General features: G+C 34.7%; 1 protein-coding gene across 3 annotated transcripts in view; it reads right to left on the bottom strand.

Annotated features, from left to right (window-relative positions):
• Positions 1-25,989, bottom strand: part of NOVA1 (NOVA alternative splicing regulator 1) — a 166,082-nt gene that overhangs the window by 33,481 nt on the left and 106,612 nt on the right. For 2 of the 3 annotated variants that reach the window (XM_080395496.1, XM_080395498.1), the window contains exons 3-4: positions 10,783-10,949; positions 224-295 (exon numbers count right to left, since the gene is read on the bottom strand). In XM_080395496.1, the coding sequence (XP_080251622.1) occupies positions 224-295; positions 10,783-10,949 (239 nt within the window). The remainder of the gene's footprint in view (positions 1-223; positions 296-10,782; positions 10,950-25,989) is intronic. The other variant, XM_080395497.1, reaches the window with a different exon arrangement.

The following is a 25,989-nucleotide window of genomic DNA, read 5'->3' as shown; positions in this document are numbered from 1 at the left end:
AGATACTTTGCTTTCATCAGAGTTTTAAAAAAGACAACAAAACAAATTAAAAAAAGAAAAATGTTTTCCATTCAATTTAGCAATTTCTAACAAAAGATATCTATGGTTATGGGTGTATATATGTGAATGAACGAATAAATCCTTAACCCACCATATCTTTTTCTCCAGTTTGCAAGCTGTCACCCGTGAAAAGTATGGTGTAGATGGTAGGATGATACTGTACCTGATTGGCTCTGGAGGTGGTCATGGGATCAGATGGAGAGGACTTGGTGGTAGTTGGGGAAGATGGCAATGTCTGGGAACAAAGCAGTTCAGGAGCAAATCAACCTTTACAAGCCTTAGACTGAACAGTTAAAAAAATAAATAAACCAACAAAAGTAACATAACTAGAAAATTAAAATAAATAAAAAATGCCTAAGACAAAACCTTTCTCCTACTCATTGGAACTTAATGGAATTTAAAGTCAATTGGATAAATAATGCATGTAAATATGCATGCTTATGCATGTAAAAACAAATTCATGACTTGAAATCAAGATGGTGAACTCACATAAATACTCAAAATATGCTGGCCACATGAGGAATATATTCTTTCCTCTCTCCTCCTCTTGGGGAAAATGAAGACTATAGTAAACAAAAATTCCAGCAAGTTCAATGAGCACACTAGAAACAGTTATCAGTCTACAAACAAACAGAGCCAACATCTGAAAGAAGTCAGAGACATTAACTTTGGCACCTTGTAATGCACCATTCTATAGCACGGACTATAGCCAGCAAACTGTGTTCCATACCTTACAATTATACTGAAACTACGGAGTTCTTAGCAATATACTAACTGCTAAAATATTCATTGCTCGTTTTTAATCAAGAGGCAGGTGAAAAAATGTAAACACCAATCTCGTGATGGATGAACATGCAACTAATACCTTCAGGACAAATTTTTACAATATATTTATGATTAGCTTTAAAAACATTCATTTAGTTGAGGAAAGGTTAATAACTTATCATCAGGCCTGTGTTCAAAATAAACACAAAAAAGAATTAAGAGTCACATTTATTGATCATGTTTTCTAAATAATATACATACGCTTAACATTAATTCTTGAACATATCAAAAAAGCACTTCTCTGTTTAAAACTTTTATATACACATTTCTCTTTTTAAAGTATTAGATCCTGACAGAATAACTCTTCTTTTCTTTTTATAAACGTAGTGAAAATGTAAAATTCCAATTTTCAAAACATAACATACAATACTTATTCAACGCATGTTTTTTTGACATACTCATAAAATATATTATAAAATATAAAAATTACACTATTTTTACTTTAAGAAATAAGGTGTTAAAATGCTATACAATATGATTTATCATATGGTCATATAATTACTAATCAAAACTATTTAGAAGTAAATGAAGCAAAATTTCACAGTTTCAGCAGTTCTGCTACTTACAATCATTGACAGCCCCTCATAAAATAGGTATACATACTTTTGCACTAAACTCTTAATGCATATGAGAAAGCTGGGACACTGTGAATGCATAAAGTTTGTGTATTAGCAAAATATGGGCTTGTACATATGCACACACAAATATTTTAGCTGTATGTTAAGCAATATGAAGATCCAGTTTTTCATAGTTTGTACATAAACAAGTAGCCAAAACAGGAAAAAATGTCTTAAGAAACAGATACTTATTTTGTGTTTCCAAGTTATAACTCATCTTATAAAACAATAAAAACAAGAATAAAACATATACAGCTTAAGCACCGACTGGGACTCTTTCATGAGTCTTAAGTAAAAATTACTATACCATGGATAGGGCTTTATAAAAAATAGGTAGCTTGGCAAAAGGTTATTGGTCAACAGACACTATACATTGTGAAAATCAGAGAATTATGAAGGATTCTGCCGTGTCTTTCTGTAGGGAACATGGGCTCATTTGTGAGGGGCTAGAATTACTGGCAAAAAGAAATGCCAGGTTCCACGATAGTACAGGGCTATACCCTATCCAATTCTCTTTCTGATTTGAGTGGGATAATGCACTCTTTCTCTTACCAAAGCCTGAAATTGCAATGAACTGGGTTTATCATTTAAGCTTAAACTAATGAGGAAAACACAACAATAAAACACCCCAACAAAACAGCTTGGAGAACTGTAAATTATCCCGGTAGATTTTCTTTATCATAGTTATATATGAACTAAAAAATAATAATAAAAATTGTTACTATTTTCCAGAAGAATGCTGAAAATATATTTTCACTAAAATATTTCAGACGTCTGATAGTCTGTGTGATCAACACCACTGCTAACTAAAGCATACTGTAAATTGTTTTGATATGCTAAAAGTTAATTAATAAAAAAAATAGTTTGTTCTTCACAGGTGTTACTAAATCTAACTAGTCGATTTATAAGAAAATATGTAGAACACTTCAACACTGAATAATGACCCAATCACTGACACCACAAGTAATTTAAGGAACTGGAAGCATCTCTGTTTTCAATTCATACCAATTTTCCTAAAGCACAGTAATGTATGGCTGTGATGAAAAAGGAGTGACAATAATAATTTCAGGTGAGTGTTGAACTATAACATCTATTAAGTAGAAGCATTTCATTTTTCCATTTTAGCAAAAGCTTGTTTAAAATACAATGGGAAAAAAGGATTAAAATATACAAAAGCAAAATAATTGCATTAATGAAGAAGAATCAAGTAGGGGCATATACGTTTTGTTCCAAATATACATACCAATGACAAAATACTGAAAATGGCAATAAGGAGTGTTTTTGGTTTATGTTTTTGGTGTTTTATTCTTTGTATATCAGGTTTTGAAGGCTTAATCTCTCTTACTTTGGCTACTGAAAGAACTGGGTTTTGGTTGTTGTTGGTTTTGGGGTTTTTTTTTGGTTTTTTTGTTGTTTTTTTTTTTTACATATCTCTATACATATATATATAAATAAAAGAACTGAGCATTTTGTAAAAATTCATCCATTTTCACGCCTCTATATAATTCTGAGACACACCTATATATTTCTTCAGTATTAAGTTAACAAAAATGATTTCTCAAAAACAAAAAAACATCACAGGCATTTGGATTTTGTATGGAATTTTCACTGGCTGAGAAGTAATTTATTGATACACTGAACTACTTTGCAAGAACTTTTAGGCAAAATTACTTCTTAAAGTTGGATAGAGCTCAATAATTCTGATTTATTATGCAACATAGAATAATTCTTTTAAAATTTGGCAAGTGCTTTGCATTAGGCAAGCACTTGAATTTAGTAGTTATCAGGCTTCTGGGAATGAGATGTATAAAGTGATTAGAAATCATAAGATGAATTTACATTACAGAGTTTCAATTTCTGAGACTGAAACGTATGTACTATAATTGAAACTTTCCTGAAATTGCAGGTTGACTGCTGGCAAGGTTATAGAAAAAAAATAATCGTTCAGAGTTTCTACCATACACTGCTTCTAAGACTTCCAAGTTTGTTTTAAGGTATATCATGAATAGTATAGTCCAAGCCATGATGAAATTGGTCTTCTCTGCTTTCTCAAATACTATTTCCTTTCCTATTTCTTGTGAGACAATGAATGGAAGGCTATATTTACAGGTGAGAGTGTTGTTTACTTTTACTTCAAGCTTTTAGAACATAAGTTTGAGAAAAAAGATTGTAAGTAATGAAATAGGAGCTTAATTTTAGCAATAAAATTCTGTTTGAGCCATATTTAAGTTGTAGTATTTTCTGAAAGTCCAAGAAAAACTTCTTGTGTTGCTCACAGGAATTGTTTATACTGTGAGAGGCTGTTCCTAGGCTGTACAACATACTAAAGTGTGCAGAAAGTTGTTCAAAGCATCACACTTCCATGCTTCATATTTTTGAGTAATGGAGTGAAGATACAGCTGTATCACAGCAGTATAGAATACATATACTCCATGTGTACAGTGTTCCAAAAGATCTCTGAGCCCTTTTTCAATGACTTCATGAATTGGCTAATGCAGAGCCATGTATAAATGAGAAAAGTCACAACCTCATATAAATACACTAAAAAAATATCAGTACTACACCCTAGATATTAAATATTGTACTGAGACAGGTAAATTCATTCTCAGTACCTATTAGTATATTTATACATGAGTAGAAAGGCACAAAATTAAATGCTATTTGAAAACAAGGTTGGAGACACGAAAGCATATAAAGAACATCATTTAAATGTGAAGATAAAACTGTATTTACAGCTTACCAATTTCTAGTGGGGTTGCCAAACAAAGGAAATCTTGGTAATAACATTACTCACATTCAGTTACTATTAATACTGAGCTAATACTGAGTTTCAGTTTGCATGTATTAATATTGGTGCCTATAAATCACTAAAATTAATGTGATGACAAAACTAATTTGCTTAAGCCAGTATTTTAATGCACTTTAAGAAAAGGTGGTATCTTTTTTTGAATTGTATTAAATAGTTGAATACCTTCTGCAGCTAAAATGAGAAACAGAGATCACTGCAAGGCCCTATTGTGCTGAGCAACATAAAAGACTGACTTACTAGGCTTTCAACAGTATCAGAGATGAGCCTTTCTAAACAGACCACTTGCTTTGCTAAACACACTGAGTCTTCTTTTCACCTGCTGTGAACTCCTTTAATCTGTAACTTTGGCAAGTGAGTATCATCTCAGTGATGACTGCATAAATACACAACACATTTCAAAAATAAAATTTGGAAAAAGAAATGTTCGAGAATTAATAATTTATTCAAAATCCCGATTGTAAAAAGGCTACTTTGATGACTTTGGTGACATAATTGTACTTGCTACCTTTTCACTTCTGTAAAGAACAAATAAAATATATTCTGATGATATTTCATCCTCTTTGTGTTAGGTTTTGCTTTTATGGAAAAGAATACACAGGGCATAGGGCAATACAAAAAGACTAAAAAAGCCAGCATATATAGATGGAATGGTTACTTATAGTTTTTTACAGAGGTAATTTATCTGCATTTATGAGCTCTTGGGGACTTGTCTTTGAAAAAGGAAAAAAGTGTGGTAAGTATGATGTAAAAGAAAGATTATCCTGTGTTCTGTCTGGGAACAAGGAGGAGTAAGGAGCCTGAACCAAGCTAGTAGGTGCCATTTGGATCAACAGAGTAACACTGGATGGAGGAAATGATTTAGCATAAGGATTACAGTAAAATGGACAAAGAATCAGGACCTTCCCTTTCCTCAAAACTTGTCACAGTAACACAGAACTAATGCAAGATCTGGTGCTGTTATATAGAAATACAAGAAGACTCAAGTAAACAGACACAGGCATCAAAACAGCTAGGAAGATACCGGTCTAAGATTTGTGTCAAAGACCCAAGTCCTAGAAGAAAAGAAAATGTCACCTTTTGATTCTGGGCTACTTTGGGATTTGGAAAAACACCACCAAAACTACAAAGCCATCAGAAGACATGAGATAACTTCAGACTTTTTTTAAGAATCAGAACACTGCTGAAACCTCCACAACCTGAACATTGCTGTTCACCCCCCAACAAATTTTTCTATTTGCATTCCATTTTTTAAGCAATGAAGAGTTAATCATCAGCTACAGTGTTAACTGTGTTCATAAAATACGGTTTTGCATACTTACTGAGATTGTATCCAACACTAGCGAAATGAAAAGAAAATTAAGAGTGATCTGGTACTAGAATTAAGTCAAGGGCATATGAGGGACAGGATATTGCATACATAATTTTATAGAATGCTAAACTTCTGCCATGGGATCTAATGTATAGAACTGTCTCTCTAGTAAACAATGGATTATTTTTTTCCCCCCTCAACCTGTAAACACACCTGCATATCTTATTGTTCATTGCAGAATGGCAACTAGTGCAATTCTTCACCTACATTCACAAGTAAGAAAAATTTATGAGAAATTGTGGACTAGATGAAGAGACACAGTGATCTACAAAACTACTTGTTATTTACCTCAAATAAAAAACTTAGGTTTTTTTCTCATATTCTGGAGTTTAATAAGGTTCATGTAGGTGACAGACTTGTTTTAAATGGATGATAAAGAGAAGAAAGGCTCATCAGAAGGGGGAGGCATTTTAAGAAACTAGTGAATGTTTCTTAAGGAAGGATGGACTTAGGGGTATTGGTGGTGAAAAACTGACTATGAGACAGCAATGTGTGCTCGCAGCCCACAAAGCCAATCATATCCTGGGCTGCATCAAAAAAGGTGTGTCCAGGAAGTCAAGAGGGGATTCTCCCCCTCTACTGCATTCTCATGAGACCCCACTTGGAGTACTGCATCCAGCTCTGAGGCCCCCAGCCTAAGACAGACATGGACCTACTCAAGCAGGTCCAGAGAAGGATCATGAAGATGATCAGGGGGCTGGAGCACCTCCCCTGTGAGGAAAGGCTGAGAGAGTTGGCATTGTTTAGCCTGAAGAGAAGGCTCCAGAGAGACCTTATAGCAGCCTTCCGGTACCTAAAGGGACCCTATAGGAAAGACGGGTGACAGAATGAGGTGTAAACATTTTAAACAGAAAGAGGGAAGATTTAGATTAGATGTTAAGAAGAAATTCTTCACTATGAGGGTGGTGAGGAACTGGAAGAGGTTGCCCAGAGAGATTTTGGATGCCCCATCCATGGCAGTGTTCAAGGCCAGGCTGGATGGGGTTTTGAGCAATCTGGTCCAGTGGAAGGTGTTCCTGCCCATGGCTGGGGTGGTTGGAACCAGATGATCTTTAAGGTCCTTTCCAGCCCAAACCATTCTATGACTCTACGAAATCTACTGAATCTTTACCAATATAGAAGAACTCATATTCCATATTTAAAAAAAAAAACAAAAAAACCACCTCCATTTAAGCCAATATTTTCAGATCTGTATTCTTAAAGTCAGGTTTTATTTTGAGCACTTCAAAGTAAAACTTTTTATTTAAAAATTATGAACATTTCTATTATTTTTTTTTAAATCAGCATTTTTTAAGTAAAATTAGTCATTTTCACTGGAAGAATGTGGATTTACAAATCTGATTTCAGACATTCAGTTTTGCAGATTTTGAACACAATGTCTGGGACTATGATTAACGAACAGAAGTTAAAGACTCATGAGAGGTTAATTATCTACTGAAAAAGCTGAAATGAAACTGTCTCCAATGAAAATATTAATTGGAAGTTCCATATGTGAAAGAGTTACTCTAGATTTTGAAGGCAGAAATTCTAAAACCTTTGTCCACACTTTGATAGCTAAACATTTAATAGAATTGAAGAACGATTCAGGTTGGAAGAGATCTCAGAAGGCCAAACTGCATACTCCTACTTAAAAGAAAGTTAGCTATAAGATCACACACCTTTCCTTCCATGTAATGCACAGTTCTGCAGTGGCCACCTCTGCTTCCATGTGCTTCTTTGAACAGGTTGCTCCAACACCTACTGTCTGTAAAACAGCTGAAAGCTGGCAGGAGAATTCAACTAGCAAATAAAGACGACATAATAGGTTCTGAAGAAGGTGATATGATAAGACCACATTATGCACCCTTTTCCATTGTTCACAGGAGCCACTATTAATTTAGATGTGAAGTTTAAAGTTTTGTATGGTAAGTAAAGCTGAAACAGCTCAGGCTCCTGATCACTTTATGAAAAGTGTATTCTGTTCCCGTACATTACAATACGGTCTGAAAGAGCTGGTGTGACATTCAACTAATACAGAGAGAAAAGGGTGGTTAGTGCTCATATCAGTTTCTAGGAAATAAAAGGGCACAGGAATCAGCTGGTTATTGTCCAATAATACCTAGAAACAGCAGAAGGCTGATATCTATGAAGAGATTGCCTATGTTATGTATAGATAAAAGATGCAAACATTTGTCAATTAAATGTATATCAGACCTGTTTGGAGGAAAGAAATACCTGGTATCTACTGATAACCCCCCAGGATTAGGAGATGTGGAAAAATGCAGCGGAGAAGGCTCAAAAGGAGCTAGACAGATTTATCAGCAAATCTGCTAAAGCTGAAAAAAGCTGAAGTTAGAGCAGAATGTTTCGATAGTGACTTCTGTTAGTAAGGAGAAATGTCAGGCCAGGCTCAGCCTCTGTGTACACCCAAGCCTCTCCTGAAGACAGAAAGTGATGAAACTCAAGCAGTCATCAAAGAGTTTACCAACTGTCTTTTTTCACTGAAACTATAGCCAGAAGATATTTCCTGTCTCAGCCTGCTTCTCTGAGACGAATGTCAATAAAGCAGCCCAGGACAAAGAAATGACAATAGAGTAATGGGAGCCACATGCTTATGTGGACATGGGTGGCATCATAAGGCTCAACCTACAGGTATCTTCATTCATGGGAAGAAAACTACCTTTGCTTTTTAGTAGAAACAGCTAGAAAACCAAGAGAAATATCCTCAAAGTTCCTAATGAAAGTAAAATTTATTATTTTAAATCAATTCAATCTCAAATGCTAAGTCTACTTTCTTCAACCTGCAATGTAATATTTTGGGTGCCAAAGTTCTTGGGTTATACTCTAAGATAGGAAGAATGATGTAAAAGTTCGTGTAAAAGAAGAGATTATAATTCATAAGGCTTATTTTTTACCAAGTTCAAAATGACTTGTATTATACATTATCTAGATCATTTTAATAAAATTGTGACCTGTCTGCTATTAAAAAAAATTACAACACCGGAGTTCTAGATCATGATTACCTGTTAAAAAACTACTATTAACTTCTTAAATAAAGATATTGTATCTTTCATTAAGATACAGGATATTCTGACATTGGAGGACAGATTACTTCAGTGCAAGCTCTAAGAACTAAGCTAACAATTTCACTTCTTGGTAAAAATTATGGATTTGACGTTTATTAAGTCCATATTTATATTGTATGAATTTATTATGAATAGGTGTTGCTGCATTAAAAAAATAAACCAACAACTAAATAACTCATTGTGGTTAAAACTGCTTAAAATATGCACATGTGTGTCTCCAAATATTTGCAGTCATATTATTATGCACCTGTATGTTTACAGGTAATATATTAAAATTTTGTGATGCATAGCCACTAAGAAATGGCTTTATAAGTTATACATTCTATTTAGTCTGTCTTAACTTCACTAGCAGCAGCTCCGTTCACTACTCCATCCCTCCAGAATTCAACATTCCAAACAAGGAATTGTTTTTAAAATCAAGACCAAACAACCCCAAATCAACCAATGAAACTAAAAAAAAAAACAAACAAAAAACCCCAACCAAACAAAAAAAAAAAAAAACCACAACCCAACCAAAAAAAAAAAAAAAAATCAGAAAAAAACCCCACCACAGCAACTTTACAAATAAGCTTTCTGGAGAAACACTGTGGACAAGCTGTATCAACTGCAGATACAAGGCTGGAAGTATTTAGAGGCATGTAACTACACAGCTCTGTAATCTAGTTTCTCAGGATCTTACTGATTTACCTAAAAATTTGTTTCATTTCATTACAAAGGGGAAAACCACTTTTCATTGTAATAGATGACAGTCATTTCCCATTGAGTTAAGACGTCTTGGCATAAAATCTAACAATTTACGAGCAGAAAGCCATTTAAAATAGAGATAAAAAGCTGAAGCAATCTGTATTTCAGGCATAATAACTTTCATGTCTAATAATGATAAACTAATTCTATAAAATTTGGGGTTTTCTTTTTAGTATTTTTTTATAAATTATCTAGAGTATTTCTTATGTAAAAGTATCAGATATACAGAAAAAAACTAATATTGTAGTAGATATTAGAAATCATATACAATGGCTTATGCACAGTTTCATCCATCTAAAGCAGTCTGATCGTTCCAAACTTATCCTGTTCAAACACATCTTCATATAGGCACTCTGTGTATGTCACTATATACAAAGCAAAGTAATTGCATACAGTTACCAAATTACTTTATAGGACACTGAGTCTTGCTAGTGTAGAAGGACGAAACAATCTTTTCCCATATAGGACAGGTGAGAAACTAAAACCTATCCTATATAGGATACAGAGATAAGACAACACTTTACTAATGTTCACTCATTTCTTTCTTCATCTTTTTCTTAATCAATACAACGGAAAATAATTTTAAATTCTGTATTACATGTATTTCACATTCTGCTTACAGGGCAATCTCAAAAAAAAAAAATAATTAAAATTGTTCTGGAAAATGTAATGAATGAAAGAATACTAGACCAGTAATACCTTACAAATGTATTTTGCATTGCCCATAGATTTTGAAAGAAGTCAGTATAAAATAGGCAAAAGGATGCCAAAAAATAAAATGAAATTGTAAAAAACATCCCAAGTAAATAATACTTCTATTTTCAACTTCTTACAGGTAAGATTTTAAAGTATCTAATATAGATTCTAAAAAAAAAAACAAAAAACACACCCACAACATTTTTGGGTTTACTTTATATACATAAAAGTAGGAAACATTCAGTTAATCTGTAATTTTTAGCAACGCTGAGGATTTACAAAAAAAATTCATCGTTTAAGATTAAAATTTAGCTATTTTTACCTAAAACCTAAACGTGTATTATCACCGCTTACAGTAAACAAAAGTTTATGAAAGAAACACATTAGAGTGTGGCACTGGAACTTATAAAACACTGTCTGAAAGAACTGCTGAGAAACATGGAACACATAAGTACAAGGAAAAGAAGGACCAGCAAATTACTAAAGGGTAAAATAACATTTTCTTAAAGAACATGTTATGTTGACCCCTTGCCAGCCTTAAAGCTTTAAGACTTCTAAGAAGCTGCTGTGACTCTCTATTCCCAACCAAAAACTCACTTGTTTGATGCGGTCTGGATTAACAGTGGTCTGAGGCTGTAGAATGCTGACAGGCTCTGTCTTGGCCACATTTTGAGGCATTTCTCGAATCTTCTCTGCAATGAAGCCATGAACTGCATTTAGTGCTTCAACTGTTCCCTGGATCAGACACACACGCTCTGTAGTACCTGCAAATACCAAAAGTTGATCTGAATAAAATGGATTCTTCCAGATCCCACAAACTGCTTCAATCATGGCACAAAGATGGCACCCGAGCAACCTTGGAAAACCAACTATCAATACCTCCTCAAACATACAAACAAGAGGAGATATTCCCAAAATATAACATACTGATGAACTGAAGATGTCTTAAACAGCTCCTATTTCTGTAGATAAAAACCACATAACTTTCCAAGTCAGTCTAATAATACAATTTAGAGGAGACAAAAAATACCTAAAACCACCAAAACCAAACAAAAATCCAAAGAAACCTGCTAAGCTTTTTTAAAAAAAAGAATTAGCAAATTTTAGGTAACACAAGTATGAACATAACCAGTATTATAGAGGTGCTGGGAACAAGCTTTTGTAATGAACACCTGATCTGCAAATACAATTATTTAGTGCAGATGTTATTAGATCATTTCTTAAAACAGCTGCAAGTTGTTACGACAAGGCTTTCAAGGCCAAAAGATCTAATATTTGAATGTCCCCTTTGCCTTGTAGAACCTTCCTACCTTACAACATCCCTGCAGTAACTGCAAATATTTACTGAAGGCATGGAGTTTAAGCAATCTTTAATGTGATTTAGCAGTTGGAAATTATGAAAGCTTTCACCAAATAAGTAGTCAATACCCCACAAATTACGTTTCAAGAATTTCTGTTTAGAGTTATGCTGAATACCATTCATGCAAGATATCGAGAATCCACAGGACTACCTTCTAAGCATCCAAGTTCTACAGTTGTGGGAAAATACATGTCAAACAGGTCTGATAGGTGAAATACATATTTATTTTATGTGTAAGAATACCAGGCCTTTGGTGGCAATGAAGCAGAGGAGGGGACACTTTCCCATCATGCTCATTTGTAAAGATAGGATGGATGCTTAAGGAAAACAGGCCTTGGACACATTGCTCATTCCCAAGCTCTGCAGCAAAGTGTAGCTGTTTCTTGTCAGTCCAGTTTTGCCTTGTTTTTCAGCCCTAACCGTTCCATTCCGCTCTGTATCATTTCACTTAACTATCCTCTCCAGTCCAAAACACATTCTTTTTCTGGTATCGGCAGTCACTTCCTCTCCCTTGTATCACCATTACTTGCTCTCACCTTTAATTTCATTGACTCTTATAATGACTTGCCTATCCCTGTAGCCTGGAGAAAGAGTCTGATGTGCCATGTTTACCTTGTCTTTTGTATACTACCTCATCAAATTTGCAATTCTATGCAGATTACCAACAAACATTGAATAACTACCTTAGCTTTAGTCATAATTCTCTATGAAGGCTTAGACAAAGCTGACATTGCCATGTCACCCTTTTCCAATTTCTTTCCAAACAAAAGAAATCATGCTGTTTGTTTTACAAAAAACACACCCGTTCTTATTTCTTTGATTTCTTAATTAAAAACATCTATAGAATGGCCAAACATGGATGCAGAATTGTGGAAAAAAAAGACTTGATTTATTTCTTGTGATTAGTGGGATTTTAGATGTTTTTATATGGCTTAACTGTAAAGCAAAAAAAGCTTTTTTTACATATAGGGTTACAGCTTGATACGTGTCAGTGGACAAAGAATATAAAAATCCAGTATCAGTCCTAAGGATACAGGCATGACACTGTACTGGAACAATCCATGTTCAGTAATCCATATATCAAACCACTTAGATGGGTTCCAGAAAATCAGTTTTGACTTGAAAACCAGGATCTAATAGGAGCTGGAATAAAAATGAAACTTAAAAGGGAGCATTGTCATTTCCACTTTCCTTCTGCAGAAATACCAAAACAAGAAAACCTAGATGTCCAAGTAAAATTGCTTTGAAATTTCACGTAGAACATACTTTCAAACACATTCTGTACATTTCCAACATAGTCAAATTAATGATTTTTCATCACCATGTTTTTACCTTCAAATATCATATGCCAGATACATGATACACAGATATGCATTTTGCTTCAAGATTAGGGGGGGAAAGCAAAGTAGCAAACTTGAGCCATGAAATTACCACAAAAATAAATATATTTTTTCTCATCTATGTATTCCTAGTAAATATTATACACACGATCACTCATCAGTATTTTCTGATGAAAATTCATTCACTCCACATAAATAAATGAAAGATACAGTGTAATGATGTCATAAACTAACAAGTTTGCAGTGATTTCTGAAATTCATCCTAGTGTGCCTCATTACCACTGTACAATCTGCACAGAACCACAAGGAATATGCAGATTAGAGAAATGTACTAGAGAAAAGTAACCTCCTCCTCAAAATTCCCTTCCTATCAATTTTACATCTTTAGTAATATCTACTGTTATCAACTCATCTCAAGATATGCTCCTTACGACAGTGCAACATAGTCTTTATGAAAGAATTGTACAGTAAACAATCATCTGCAAGAAAAAATATCATTTTTTATTGGTAGATGCTTCTTTTCTGCTTCTGTGGATGATTGTTAAAGATTAAATATTTCATTAGCTAAAGACAAAACAGAACACTAAGAGGCCTGCCTGCTCAATAACTTAACATATTCATGTACATTCAAAGACTTTCAAAGACTTTTTCTTTTTTCTTAAGAAACAGCATCGGGCAATACTGAAATTCAACTTTGTGGAAGAAGCTCCACAGCAAAACTGACAAAATGAGAAACAAACTTTTTTCACTAATAAAATATGTTATTTTAAAAATAATTAAAACTAGGATTAAAATGTGCCAATCAGTATTCAAAAGCTGTCAGATTAATAATCTTTGAGATAAAATATATAGTTAAAATTATTACATTTAACAAATAATATTATCTTAACCGCAAGGTATGCAAGTGCCACAATCAAATGCCTATTTCTCAAAAGCAAGATTTTTAGAACATTTATGCAACCTGTTATAGTGTCTTTTCAATAAATCAACTTCAAAATACAGCTAATTTTTTTCCCCCAAAAAACACTCCATCAAAAAAGGGAGTTTGAATGACATAAGTGGAAGTCACCACAGAAAATGAAACTTTGTTCCTAGATGAAGCTTTCTCAATGCTTTTTCTTCTTTCCCCCCTACTTGGCTTCCTCCCCCTTTTGCAAGCAACTCCTGTGGTTTCTGTGTAAAGCAATCCAGCTCTAAGAAAATGCTCTGGGGAGTCTTTACGCTCCAGTATTAATTGTCTTCTAAATGATGAGATGTGATGTGGATTGATCAGTGCAGCTAATGCAAGTGTTCTCCGGGTCAGCAGACAACACACTGAAACCAAACAGCGATCAGGTTACCTCCAAGCTACCGGAGCCTAATACAGAAAGCACTTAACAGGGATGACTACTGTCAAAACATCTGAGAGGAAAACAGTCGATGCTAAATAGGAATTTCATTAGACTTGACACTAAGTGACTAAAGGGTATGCTACAATCTGTGGTATTTTAGAAGGTGCAATGCAATAAAGATATGCTTTATGTCATACTACGGACAAAACACGCTACCTATGAGTATGTATAAATCAGGAAGCAGTAAACAGAAATCACTGTTCCATGAAGAAATACAATTGTGCAAAAGCACATTTCACAGAGTAAGATACAGATAAGCGCATCACAATAGTAGCACATCTTCTTTGAGGGTTACATAAAGAAAAAAAAAGTAAGAAAAAAAAAAAGCGTGCAGAAATTGTATACACGTACAGTTGGGAATTGCTTTAATCTTCTGAAGTGATGTTGTCGTATTCCTTCACACAACTCTAACAGCTTTTCACTCAGATAACAGAGTACAATAATTTACAAGAGTCACACAAAAAGAAAACTGCCAGCAATATGACCAACCTGTACAACAAAAATAAGCCTATGAATCACTAAAGTTGGTGAAATTTCTGTCATTTTAAAAGCTTTTAGGCTCCATTAGTGTCTAAAGTAAACTGTCAGATTATTTATCATTTTGAGTTGTTTAACAGTTGCATCCACTCCTTTTTTCAATGTTTCTGTGAACAAAAGCTCAGCCTTTCTGTTATATGGTTTTCAAAATATATATTTAAAATACAGATCTCATTTTTTAAATAACTCATTTAGAGAAAGCCAAATTACCAAATAATCAGTGCCTTTTTTGTCTGTGTGCAAACATATAAAATAGATATATAAAACCATATACAATTATTCTATTTTTAAAATTATTTACAATTCAACTCAGAGTTAGGGTCATGTATTGTAGATTGTCTTTTACATATGAAAAGGCAAAACATGCAGAATAATTCTGCCACAAAAAATGAGCAAATGTAGACTGTGTGGTCATCACCCCTGTACATTCAAAAAAACCAGAAAAAATATTTTAACTTATGTTCAATAATACTAAAGTCCATGACAGAAGTTTGCACGTGGCTGCAAAATAGGAAAACCACTATCTAAATACATAATGCTGCTGCTGTTCCTACAATAATTTCATGTTTACGTTTTCTAAGGAACTCAAGTAAATTACTCATCATTTGTATGGGCTCTACTTTACAGCAAGAAAAATGTAGTTTCTTTCCTCTTATATCAGAATTAAATTTGCACATATATGTTTTAACTTGTTCTTATCAAATAAAAGCAGCAGGCTATAATTGTACAGAAGAGCCTGCCTGTACTGCTCACCAAAAATAAAATTTTGAAACTAATGGAGAAAAAAAAAATATTGTGATCAGGATAAAGGACAACAGAATAAAGGACACTTAGGCTTTCAATGTTTTTATTTTTATACTTAACTGGCATATATTTATATATGGTTACCATTAAATGTCTAAGTGTTTGCTTAAAGATTTTGGTTCGATGTTGAAGAGTTTACTGTAGTCACAGAAACACTCACTAAATGTTAAATGTCCTTCCGTATTTTATGAACCTTAGTTGAAATGTTTTGGGGAGCACATTCTACCTTTCAGACAGGACTGTCTGGCATTTTTATGACTGTATACTTTTCATTGGGCTTTTACATCAATCTTAAAGAGAATTTGAAAACCTAAAAAGCACAATGAATTATCAGCCCAGGGTAATCCCAATACATCCACTAATTAAATCTCCTTATATTTTTCCAGCGTACCATGCCAATTGCTTTGACACTGAAAGGGAAAACCAGAGGAGCCAAAGCTAAAACCTTACCGAAATGAAAGGTTGCACTGCAATCTCTTATCAGGTGATTTGCATTAAGCTTTTTATTTGACAAGTCAGAGTACAGCAGCCTGCTAACCCTACACAGTACAGCAGCCTGCTAACCCTAACGTCCCATACGTTTATTTTTGTGACCCATGATAAATGGCCTTAGAGTAGGATTCTATATGACACCAACAACAACTGCTTCAGCCTAAAACTGATCTTGAAAAACCTCTTGATAAAATGGGACTGCCCTTTGACACGTTTCCCAAGCAATGTAAAAATTGTCAATAACACGCTTAACAGGAAAATCAGATAAAGTCTTCCTTGCATATAACATTTCCTCTCCACGCTTGCCTAACACATCAGCAAATGAAAGTCTGACAATAAAAATGTGTTTTATTCAAATGCATTAGCAGCCTTTCACAATGCCTGAAACAGATAGGAAAAACCTTAGTCGTATAAATAGCAAAGTGTACACAACCTTCAATGCCACACTTAAGAACATTGCACATATGTGCAAAGTGTCACAGAAATCGCAATAAGATGGTTTCCTCCTTCAGTCCTTATCTCCCTCCTGTCCTTTTACCTTTGTTTCTTGAGAGAGAGTTAATTGGTCATAATATAGACCCTGTTCCCATATTCATCGCTGACAGCAAGATGGCTCTCTAAGCAACTCGGGATGATCTAACAGACCTCCCAGACTGAAAGGGGAATAATCAAGGGGTGGTGCAACCCCAGAGCATTGATGTTCTGGATTCGATTTCATCCAGACAAAATAATTTTGGAACTGTTGGCAAAGTACGTTTACACAAATAGTAAAACAGAACCTTCCCTGATAAAAATGAAACCAGGGATTTTTAACTGAGGAAAACATTGAAGGGGATCTATGACACTGAAAGGAAATAAATATCACGCTGTACGAATCTTCTTGACAGCACTTTTACAACACCAGGGCATCCTTAACTTTGCTTTTGAATTTCAAGATTACCGATCGGATGTATTTAGCTTCACTAAAGCTCCATGCTTCTTTCAGAACGGAATATAAAGTTTCATTTGCAATTACTTATTCTGAAATTCCATTAATATTTTCTGCACCTTTTACATGAGTCAAGCATCTCACAAAAGCAGAAAGTTAGAATAAGTGGTCTGTTTGTTGAAGACGTTAACAGATGTGATGACTACCAAGCACGTGCACCTATGTACATTACTTGCTGAAATCTGCAAAAATACGTGTTAGAATTTGGGGTCCTTTAACATCAGTCCTCTAATATTTTCTTATCAGGTGTTCATAGGAAGTCTTGTTCGCCTTAGTAGAAGAAACTCACTGCTGAACTCATATTGATAATGTCTTTTAGGTGTGGCATATGGACAGCACATATACATGCATACACGTATTTATAATCACATAAATACCAATTTGTTTTACTTGTATTGAATAAGTGACCCCCCTTCACTAAAATTCAGATATTGAAAAGAATCAAGTTTAAAAATTCTGTGGAATGTATGAACTGTACGAGTTCAGAGTTCTATGAAAACCTAAAAGTTTGCAGTCCACTGTGCTCTCATCACAAGAGTGAATTACATGAATGCAAGTTTAACATAAGTATGATTCTGAAGAAACGGATTATTCTCATTTGAGAAGAAAACCCTAGGAAATTAAAAAGATTTAAATAAAAGGAAAAAAACCCAGACCTCGTAATTAAAGGCTTAGAAGGGATGATGAGTCATCTTACAAAGCAAACAATCCCTTAAATATAGACTGTTTTGTTGGATATCACCTAAGGATTTCATGATGATTTCCCAAAAACTAAATTATATTAAGAGAGATGACGAATTAGTGATTATTAGTATACTGTTATGTGTAAAACAGGAAACAAGGATTATAACTACTTTTCTTTGTTTAACAGTTATCCATAAAAAGCCTATAGATTCCACTGCAAAAGATGGTAAATTTCCCCAAAGGCAAAGGCCAGAAGTTTTTTTTCTTGCTGTGGTTTTATGAGGGAGTGTTACTTAGATGAGAAATGGAGAAAGTGTGCATGCAAATCAATGACAAAGGGCTGCAATGAAAGTGCGCACAGCCTAATTATGCTTTAGGAAAGCATGTTTCTGGAAAATAAAAGCTCTAGAACTAAGACCTCAAGCCATAGACAGAAAGGTATGGTTTTAGTCAATTTGTTTGGGGCAACAGTTGTCTTATATTATTTGTAAAATGATCTATAGGAAATGAACTACTGTTTAAACAAACAGAATCTAAACGTACCTGATAACTATAGAAGTACTTAGAAAGGGATCATTTTGCTGCTATTAGATTGCATGTCAGAGAAGAACTTGCCCAAAACACTGTTTGGGGAAACAACCCCCTATTAATTTTCCCTTCCATCTCCCAAATTGTTCAGTAAACAGGCTAAACTAACTGTCATATTCTCATCTTCCATTTCTTTTAAGTTGGAAAGTTAAAACAAGTGAACACATTTCCTGTAAGTGCCTGTCCTGAAGTACAAAATAATAATAAAAAAAAACCACAACGGGAATACAAAATACAGAACTCAAACAAAATACAAAATATTTACATTTATTCATTGCTATTTAAATGTTCCATCTGTTAAAAAAAAAAATAATCAGATGAGTTAGGGTGCCCAAATTACATCACGTTCTCTGCTAACACAGAGAAATTTGCTTCAGTTTTTCTCTTCATTCTTTTCTTCTTAACAGTGGTAACTTGGCTGATGGACAGCAATAGCCTTCTGACTCATATGAACACTTTTCCAAGAGGAAATGGGCTATGGCGCTTATAAATCTTTTCTAATAATATAATAATTTACTTATTCATATATTTTTTTCAGATTACCAAGGTTCCTGGAATGTTGCACACAGTTACTATTTTTCCCTATCAGCGAGCAGTAAGCATCTAAATAAACATGTTAATAAAAATCCAATACCTAAGTCTGATGAAAACGTGAAGGTCTCTGAGGAGCAAAAGCTTTCAGAATCATTAAAAAACAAGCACACACAATACCGCCACAAGACCAAATCTGTTGGAAGGGGGGAAAAAACCAAACACACCTGACCTTATTTTTGGAAAAGGGCCAGAGAATAGAAAGAAAAAAAAATTACATTTGTTTTTCAAGATATCTGGAATGAATTTTCGCATCAACAAAAGCACTTAAGAATATTTTTCATGCAAAGTAATGTTCAGTTGGCAACCACATCTTTTATGCTATGCTATAGTAATATGAACCTTTGTTAATAGTGCCTCCTACACACACAATTACCAAAGGAAAAAAAACCACCCGTTTAAACGGTAAAATATACTTGAAGAAATTACAGGAACTGATACATCTTATAATTTAGAGTGATAACAGTTCAAATCACCAAGGGAGCTTTTCTCCTCAAAAACATTTCTCAAGTTCCGTAGTTTAAAAGCCTGTGAAAAGCTTTGGAAAACCCTCCTAGACAAAACCAGTTGCTCAAGAAATGAAATCACCTAAATCATTCCTTACTACATATCTGTTTGGAAGAAACAAATACCACATTTCAGGTAAATTAGGTATACTCAAGGTTCAGAGTAGAGATTCTATTAAAATATTTGCAATTGAATGTATATTTTTTTATATATTGCAAGTAAACATAGACAGTGATCATGGAAACAATATTTTTCAAGAGAATGCCTATTATTATTGAATTATTTTTAATTAAAGTCATGATCCTGCAAAAAATTCCATGTATTTATAGCATTCAAGATGAACACTAGAGACAAAATTTCAAGTAGGCATAAAATGTAGACACAGACACTACATAGCAACTGTATCATAAGAATTATTCTACATCCCAGTCCAGTAATAAAAGGAAAGAGACAAGGATGCATACACCTTATATTTTCAGCCTAGGACAAGCTCCCATTTTGATGCAGCCATCATAACACACACAGAGAATAGGCACATACAAATACATGTGTGCAAACACAGACACACACATCTTTTCATATCTTGCTCCTTCTGTTTTCCTCTCTAAATGCTAGTCCAAATCCATGTTCTGCTCACAGTAGAATTTAGCTGCTGTATGTGTAATTCTATCCATTGCCCTCCAGCAGTGGATTGTAGTCCAAGGTTTATATGGAAAGTAGGCAGGAAGAGTTTGTGACTACTGCTCAAGTATTCAGTATGCCACAGATTTTTGTTTGTCTCCATAGCTCCTTTCTGACTTACAGGTTGTAACCCTTTTGTAGCACACTGTATGGTTTGGGGTTTTTTTCTATGAATGGCATTTATCTCCCTCTGCATTTGGCTTTCTATAATGTATGCATCGAGTCCAAGGTAGCTGATTAAGAAAGATTGGGATGTCCATGAACAGTGCACCCCATCTACCTTTGGATGGAACCACCCCAGAAAGATATGAAGCGCTCACCTGTAACTATATGGGGAGCTTGGAGTATTAGCTTAGATTAGACACTGAACTCCGCGAAAGGTCACTATACACACACTACACAACATTGTTTTGCAGAAACAACTACAACATAAATGTTGAATTACTCTAACTACTAAAGATGTAATAATTACTATTAATACTATATAACAATATTAAAAGCATTGCCTGGGGGTAGGAGTAAGGCACTATGTAAAATGATTTTGATGCAGTAAAAGGTAAACTGAAGTGTCAATAAAAAGAGATATTTCCCTCCAAAAGCAAATGCCAGAATCATTTCCACCCACCAGCAGACTTATTTAAATTCACAAATATTTTTTCATATAAAAGTCCACAATAAATAGTAGAAAATGTTCTGTAGGCAGAACTGTTTCTAAATAGAAATTTTTCACAACTTTTTGCACTGGATGACAGCTGGTCTTTCTCTATTTTTTATAGCCATCACAGAGCTACATATTCTTTTCTCCTAAGCACTCAAAAATTCCTGCTTCACAAATATTTGCTGAACTAGATTCATTCTTGTACAAAATTACCTTTAAAATAGTGAAGGCAGATATAATTATCTATAAGTTCAGTACCAATGAGCTCAAGGTCTTCCTGAAATTAATGTTTTGAATGTTTTGTTATAAAAAGTCCACAGAAGATTAAAAAAAAAAAATGGGTGGGGTGGGGGGGTGTTTAGGAACCTCAGTTTTTTCCTTTAGTTTCTGTACCGTTTCATCATCAGAAAGAGAATCAGGAGAAGTAAACAAAAGATCTCGTACCAGTACTATGGCTGGTCCAGACAGCAGCCTTTTTTACAGACCAGTAATTTTGCAAATATTTTCAACTCTTAAAAAAAAGGTCACAATTTAATGTTTATACAAATGCCACCACATTTCAATGTTTACATTACGGGATTTGAGGACATCTTGGCAGCTACCTCATGCAGCTTCACTGATCAAGAACAGGGCTGAAGAACAGGACACTCCCATTTTTGAAGAGTGGGCCAAGCATTCCCGTTTAGAAACTGAAGGGTGTGAGAATTCATCTGGAATAAACACAATCAAAATTTTAATAGCAACAACATCATTATCAGATCCTTAAATCTACAGATATTGCCACTGAAGTCATTGAAAAGTCATAGACAATCAGTCTCCAGCATATATCTGGCTGAGAGATAAGAACCTGGACTGAATGTACTACTAACCTACTGAATATACCGTTGGGTATCATTCTCCACATTTCTGTTCTGTATCAAGCAGATAAATCTAAGCTGATCACTGGATTCTTCTCGATAGACTTAAAAGTCATACATTTTCTTGCATTACATCAAACTCATAAGACTACATTAGGACTATCTGAATTTTTTTCTTTTTGTGTCCTCCTACCCCCAAACTCTGGTTGTTTTTTTTTGGGGTGGGTTTTTTTATTTTTGTTTTGGATTTGGTTTTGTTTTGTTCTTGGTTTGTTTGTGGGTTTTTCTGTGGTTTTGGTTTTTTGTTTGTTTTTGGTTTGGTTTGATTTGTTTTTTTAGATTGAAATCCTGTAACTCCCTTTTTAAAAACTGAAATAAATACTTTTCTGACAGGTTCTTGTTTAAGATTTTTCGTTTGTTCTAACATAGAAATCCTTAAATGTGCTTATTAGTTACCTAGCAGACACCTGTTAATCTTGCAGTATTTCAGATCAGATAGATCCTGATAAGCAAAAAAAAAAAAAAGAATTAACATTTCTAACGTGAATCCCTACAAGGTACTGTCTCCGATGGAGACTGTCAGGTTATTAAGCAGTTGATGATGAAAAATAATAAAAAGTGTCACAATAATAAAGGATGATCAAATCTAATCACACACAGACACTGTGATTTACAAAACTTTCCCTGGAAGGCAGCTTAAACATTTTCCTTCCGTTTGCAAAGAGGACATTACAACAATGTCAATTGAAGTTACACATACCCAAATGCACACACAACCTCTGTAAACCAACATGAAATAATTACAGGGCAGTTGCCTAGAAAATAAATTTTCCCCCAAGTTAAACTGTAAGCTGACTATTACGCCTAGAAAACCTCCTCAGAAATCAGTGGGAGAAAGGAACGTGCATCTCTGATTACTCCCAGGCAACAGAGTTTTTCTGCTGCTGCTCTTCCAGAGAGCTTCCCCATGGGCTGGAATTTTCAACAATCTCTGTAAGCTGCTGATGCTCAGATACTCTTCCATGGCCCTGCTGTGGAGTAACACAAGACAAACTTCAAAGAATTAAAACCCTCACAAGTTCTCCTGAACAGGCAAGGGGAAAAGACAAGTTCACCTCCAAAAATCAGACTCCCTACTGATACAAATACACATGAAATTATCTCCTTTCTCTGTCTGCCCGATAGCTTATTTTTATAGGAAGGCAGCAGAATTATAAACGAAGATTGTGAACTTTGAGAACAGTACCTACTCTGTACTAACTACCTGTATGAGTTCTGTACCAGGAACGGCCCAGTTCTCCGCAATCTGCAGCCTGTTCCCTTCCCCAACACTAAACCAGGGACGCTCATACAGCCCCTCCACCCCAGCAGCAGGGGAGCACTGCAGGTACGTGTGCTGGGAAGGGTTAGAAGGAAGGGCGGCAGCGGCTATTTCACTGCTCGTCTCTTCCTCACCAGCTGCAGAACTTCTCCCCTGCTGCAGAAAGGGAGCTGGAGCCCAGTAATTCTTCTGAGGTAAGAGACTAATACGAACACTGTTCCAGATCTCCCATACTACCTAGTACTACACTTCCCACCGTGGAATTTCAAAGCCTTACAGTCAAGCATTCCTACAACAAGATTACACTGGCCAGCAAGAGTTGGATTATTAAAGAGTGTTTACGCTCCCCGAGCCTTATGATCTCTTAGCCCCAAAAATAATAGCACTAGAGTGGGTAGTAGTTCTCTGATATGCTTTGTTAGTTTTTTTTGTAACAAATTCAGATGGCATCATCGATCCAGATAAAATATAACTTTTCACAGGCATTAGCAAGCCAAGTTAACCTAAAGCAGGAATGTATGTTAAGCTGAACATAAGAGTGAAAATGTTCTAAAGCATTTATATGCCTGAGAAGGGGCCAGCCTAAGAGCACCCTGTCCCTTTTTTCTCCCCCCATATCACCTGCCATCACTATTCACCAGCCGTTTGCTCAGATCCCTTTTTGGCAAAATAAAATGTACCTTTGGATTTTGGAGAGAGGACCAACAAAACACTCATCTGTGGAGAAGGTACAGTGTGATGGCTTGCTAAGGTTGGGAATGCTATTTAAATGCTAACAAGGTGCATTTTCAAGAATACATTTGACGTGTCAGTAAACAGAGAAAAGGCTAGCTAAACAAAGCAACATTTTCACAATGTGAAAAGTGTTGTTTTGAAATACATTTCATGGGAAGATTAATTTTAAAATTTGTACATCCAAAGCACTGGCAGTTGAAAGTTTTAACTCTTAAGTAACACCACGTAAAGTCAAAGGAGATAAGCTACTTTGAGTATAGGTCTATGTCTATTGTATAACAGGACAATCGACTAGGAACAGCAAAAGCCGAGGAAAAGGCAGGAGTACTGGCACCACTCAAATAATTTACACAGGCAGAACGACTACTAATCAGTAATATATTTTGATCATTTTTACCTGGACACAGCCAGAATAATCACCCCACAAAATAAATACTGCTCAACTTTTTCAATTAGAATCTTTAAATCAGAGATTTGATTGCATATAAGCATATCAATGTTTTACGCCTTTTTTTGATATAGGCATTTGAAATATGTCTAGCATATGTTTCTGGCAGCAGGTACACACAAAGTATATTAAAAAATAGTTCTCTCAAGTGAAACAGATTCAATTACAAAATTATAAATGAAGAGCTGTGTACTACTTGAAGGCAAAAGCCTGGCAAGAAGCATTTATTCCAGTTTATAAATATAAAAATGCAGTAAATATTTTCTAATCATGGCCAGAAACACCATAAACAAAGTGAAAACTGTCCATTGATACCTTCTCTGGATTTAGCCCATATTTCACAGCTACACGCAGCAATATTCTTTTCTGAAATTTTGATTTGTACCTACTCAGAACAAGTCAGTAACTGAACAAACCTCCAGTAATAACAGCATATCCCCTCTTTTCATTGCTTAGAAGCTGTAAGGGAACCATTTCCAACACTGTTACTGACCAAGATATCAGGACTGTGAAAGGTTTCAAAATCTAGCTGCTTCTCTCCAAATCTAATTTTAAGTTTCTCTCTGCAAAACCAATAAAAGTGCCTGAAATAGTAGTGAAATTCCTATTCAGTCTGAAATTTATTTTAGCACTAAATAAACAAGGAGAATTTTAAAAGGTGTATAATCACCTAATAACAGACTAATGCATCCTAAAATGGGAAAAAACAGATGCAGTACAATCCCTATTCTTGGATCATTCATGAGATTTTACTTTAAGTCAAGGAAATCGTTTTGCCCATTTGAAAAAGAACTTTCCAGCCTAATTAGTTTTCTTAATCTTCTCACAGACAACCAAGCTCAATCCATGGACTGTTTACTCCTGCATGATAAAAAAAAAAAAAAAAAAAGGCATTTTGTTTTATCCTCACTCCTGAGAAATAACAAGGTCAGAATCACAACAAAAATAACATCAAAAAAATCCAAGTAATTTCATAAAGCTGGAATTAATAAAGCCTATTTCCCTATAGATTTGCATCTCTGTGTCTAAGGTAAGAAGGTGCAGGCTCTGAGTGAAGCTTTTCCCAGAGTTGTTGAATTTCTGAGGACAGCCAATGTAAGCATTAACTGGAGCCTGCCTTTAGTGGAGGCATACATAGCATCATTCTTCAATCCACATATGCTTATCTTTACAAAGCATGTAGGAATTTAATTATCTGAGAGATGTCCACCCCTTTGTAAAATGCGGATCACGTTAGTAAAGTGCTCAACATTGTTTCACTGAAACGTCAGGTGAGGTAACACTGAGGTTGATCAAATAAATAGTCTTGCTCAAAATTCTCTTAAACCATGACCTATTTAGAAGCATCTGCAAAAGTATATGCATATACTAAAAATAAAATAAAACAAAATAAATAAATTAAAAAACACCTATTATGCATTTGTATATTTAGACTTTTTTGCTTTCTTTTGATAAACTAGAACTAAGACATTTAGAACTTTGCCTTTCAATTAAGTGTATAAACCTTTCTTACAGTCACAAAAGATGCCCTTAGAAACAGGTTTATGAAACAAACCAAGTGTCTTTAAAGGGACTCTTGCAGCTCTTTATAATTCCTCCTTAAGGCTAGCTACTGAGTTGAACTTTTTGACTGGTAAACAAATACCAGGTGACTAAACTACTGTGTCAAGTGTAGAAAATGGGTATTTACTTCTATAAAAAAATGACAATTTTCTGATTACCGTGCACAGAATTTGCATTTCCTGCTCAAAATACATGGAGGCATTTTTTGAGTGCCAGGACACTTGCATTCTGATACTAAGATCACTCTCTCAATTACATT

Source organism: Falco punctatus (genome assembly GCF_963210335.1).
Source record: "Falco punctatus genome assembly, chromosome: 7".
NCBI classification, from domain to species: Eukaryota; Metazoa; Chordata; class Aves; order Falconiformes; family Falconidae; genus Falco; species Falco punctatus.
This window is presented reverse-complemented; position numbering and strand designations above follow the sequence as displayed.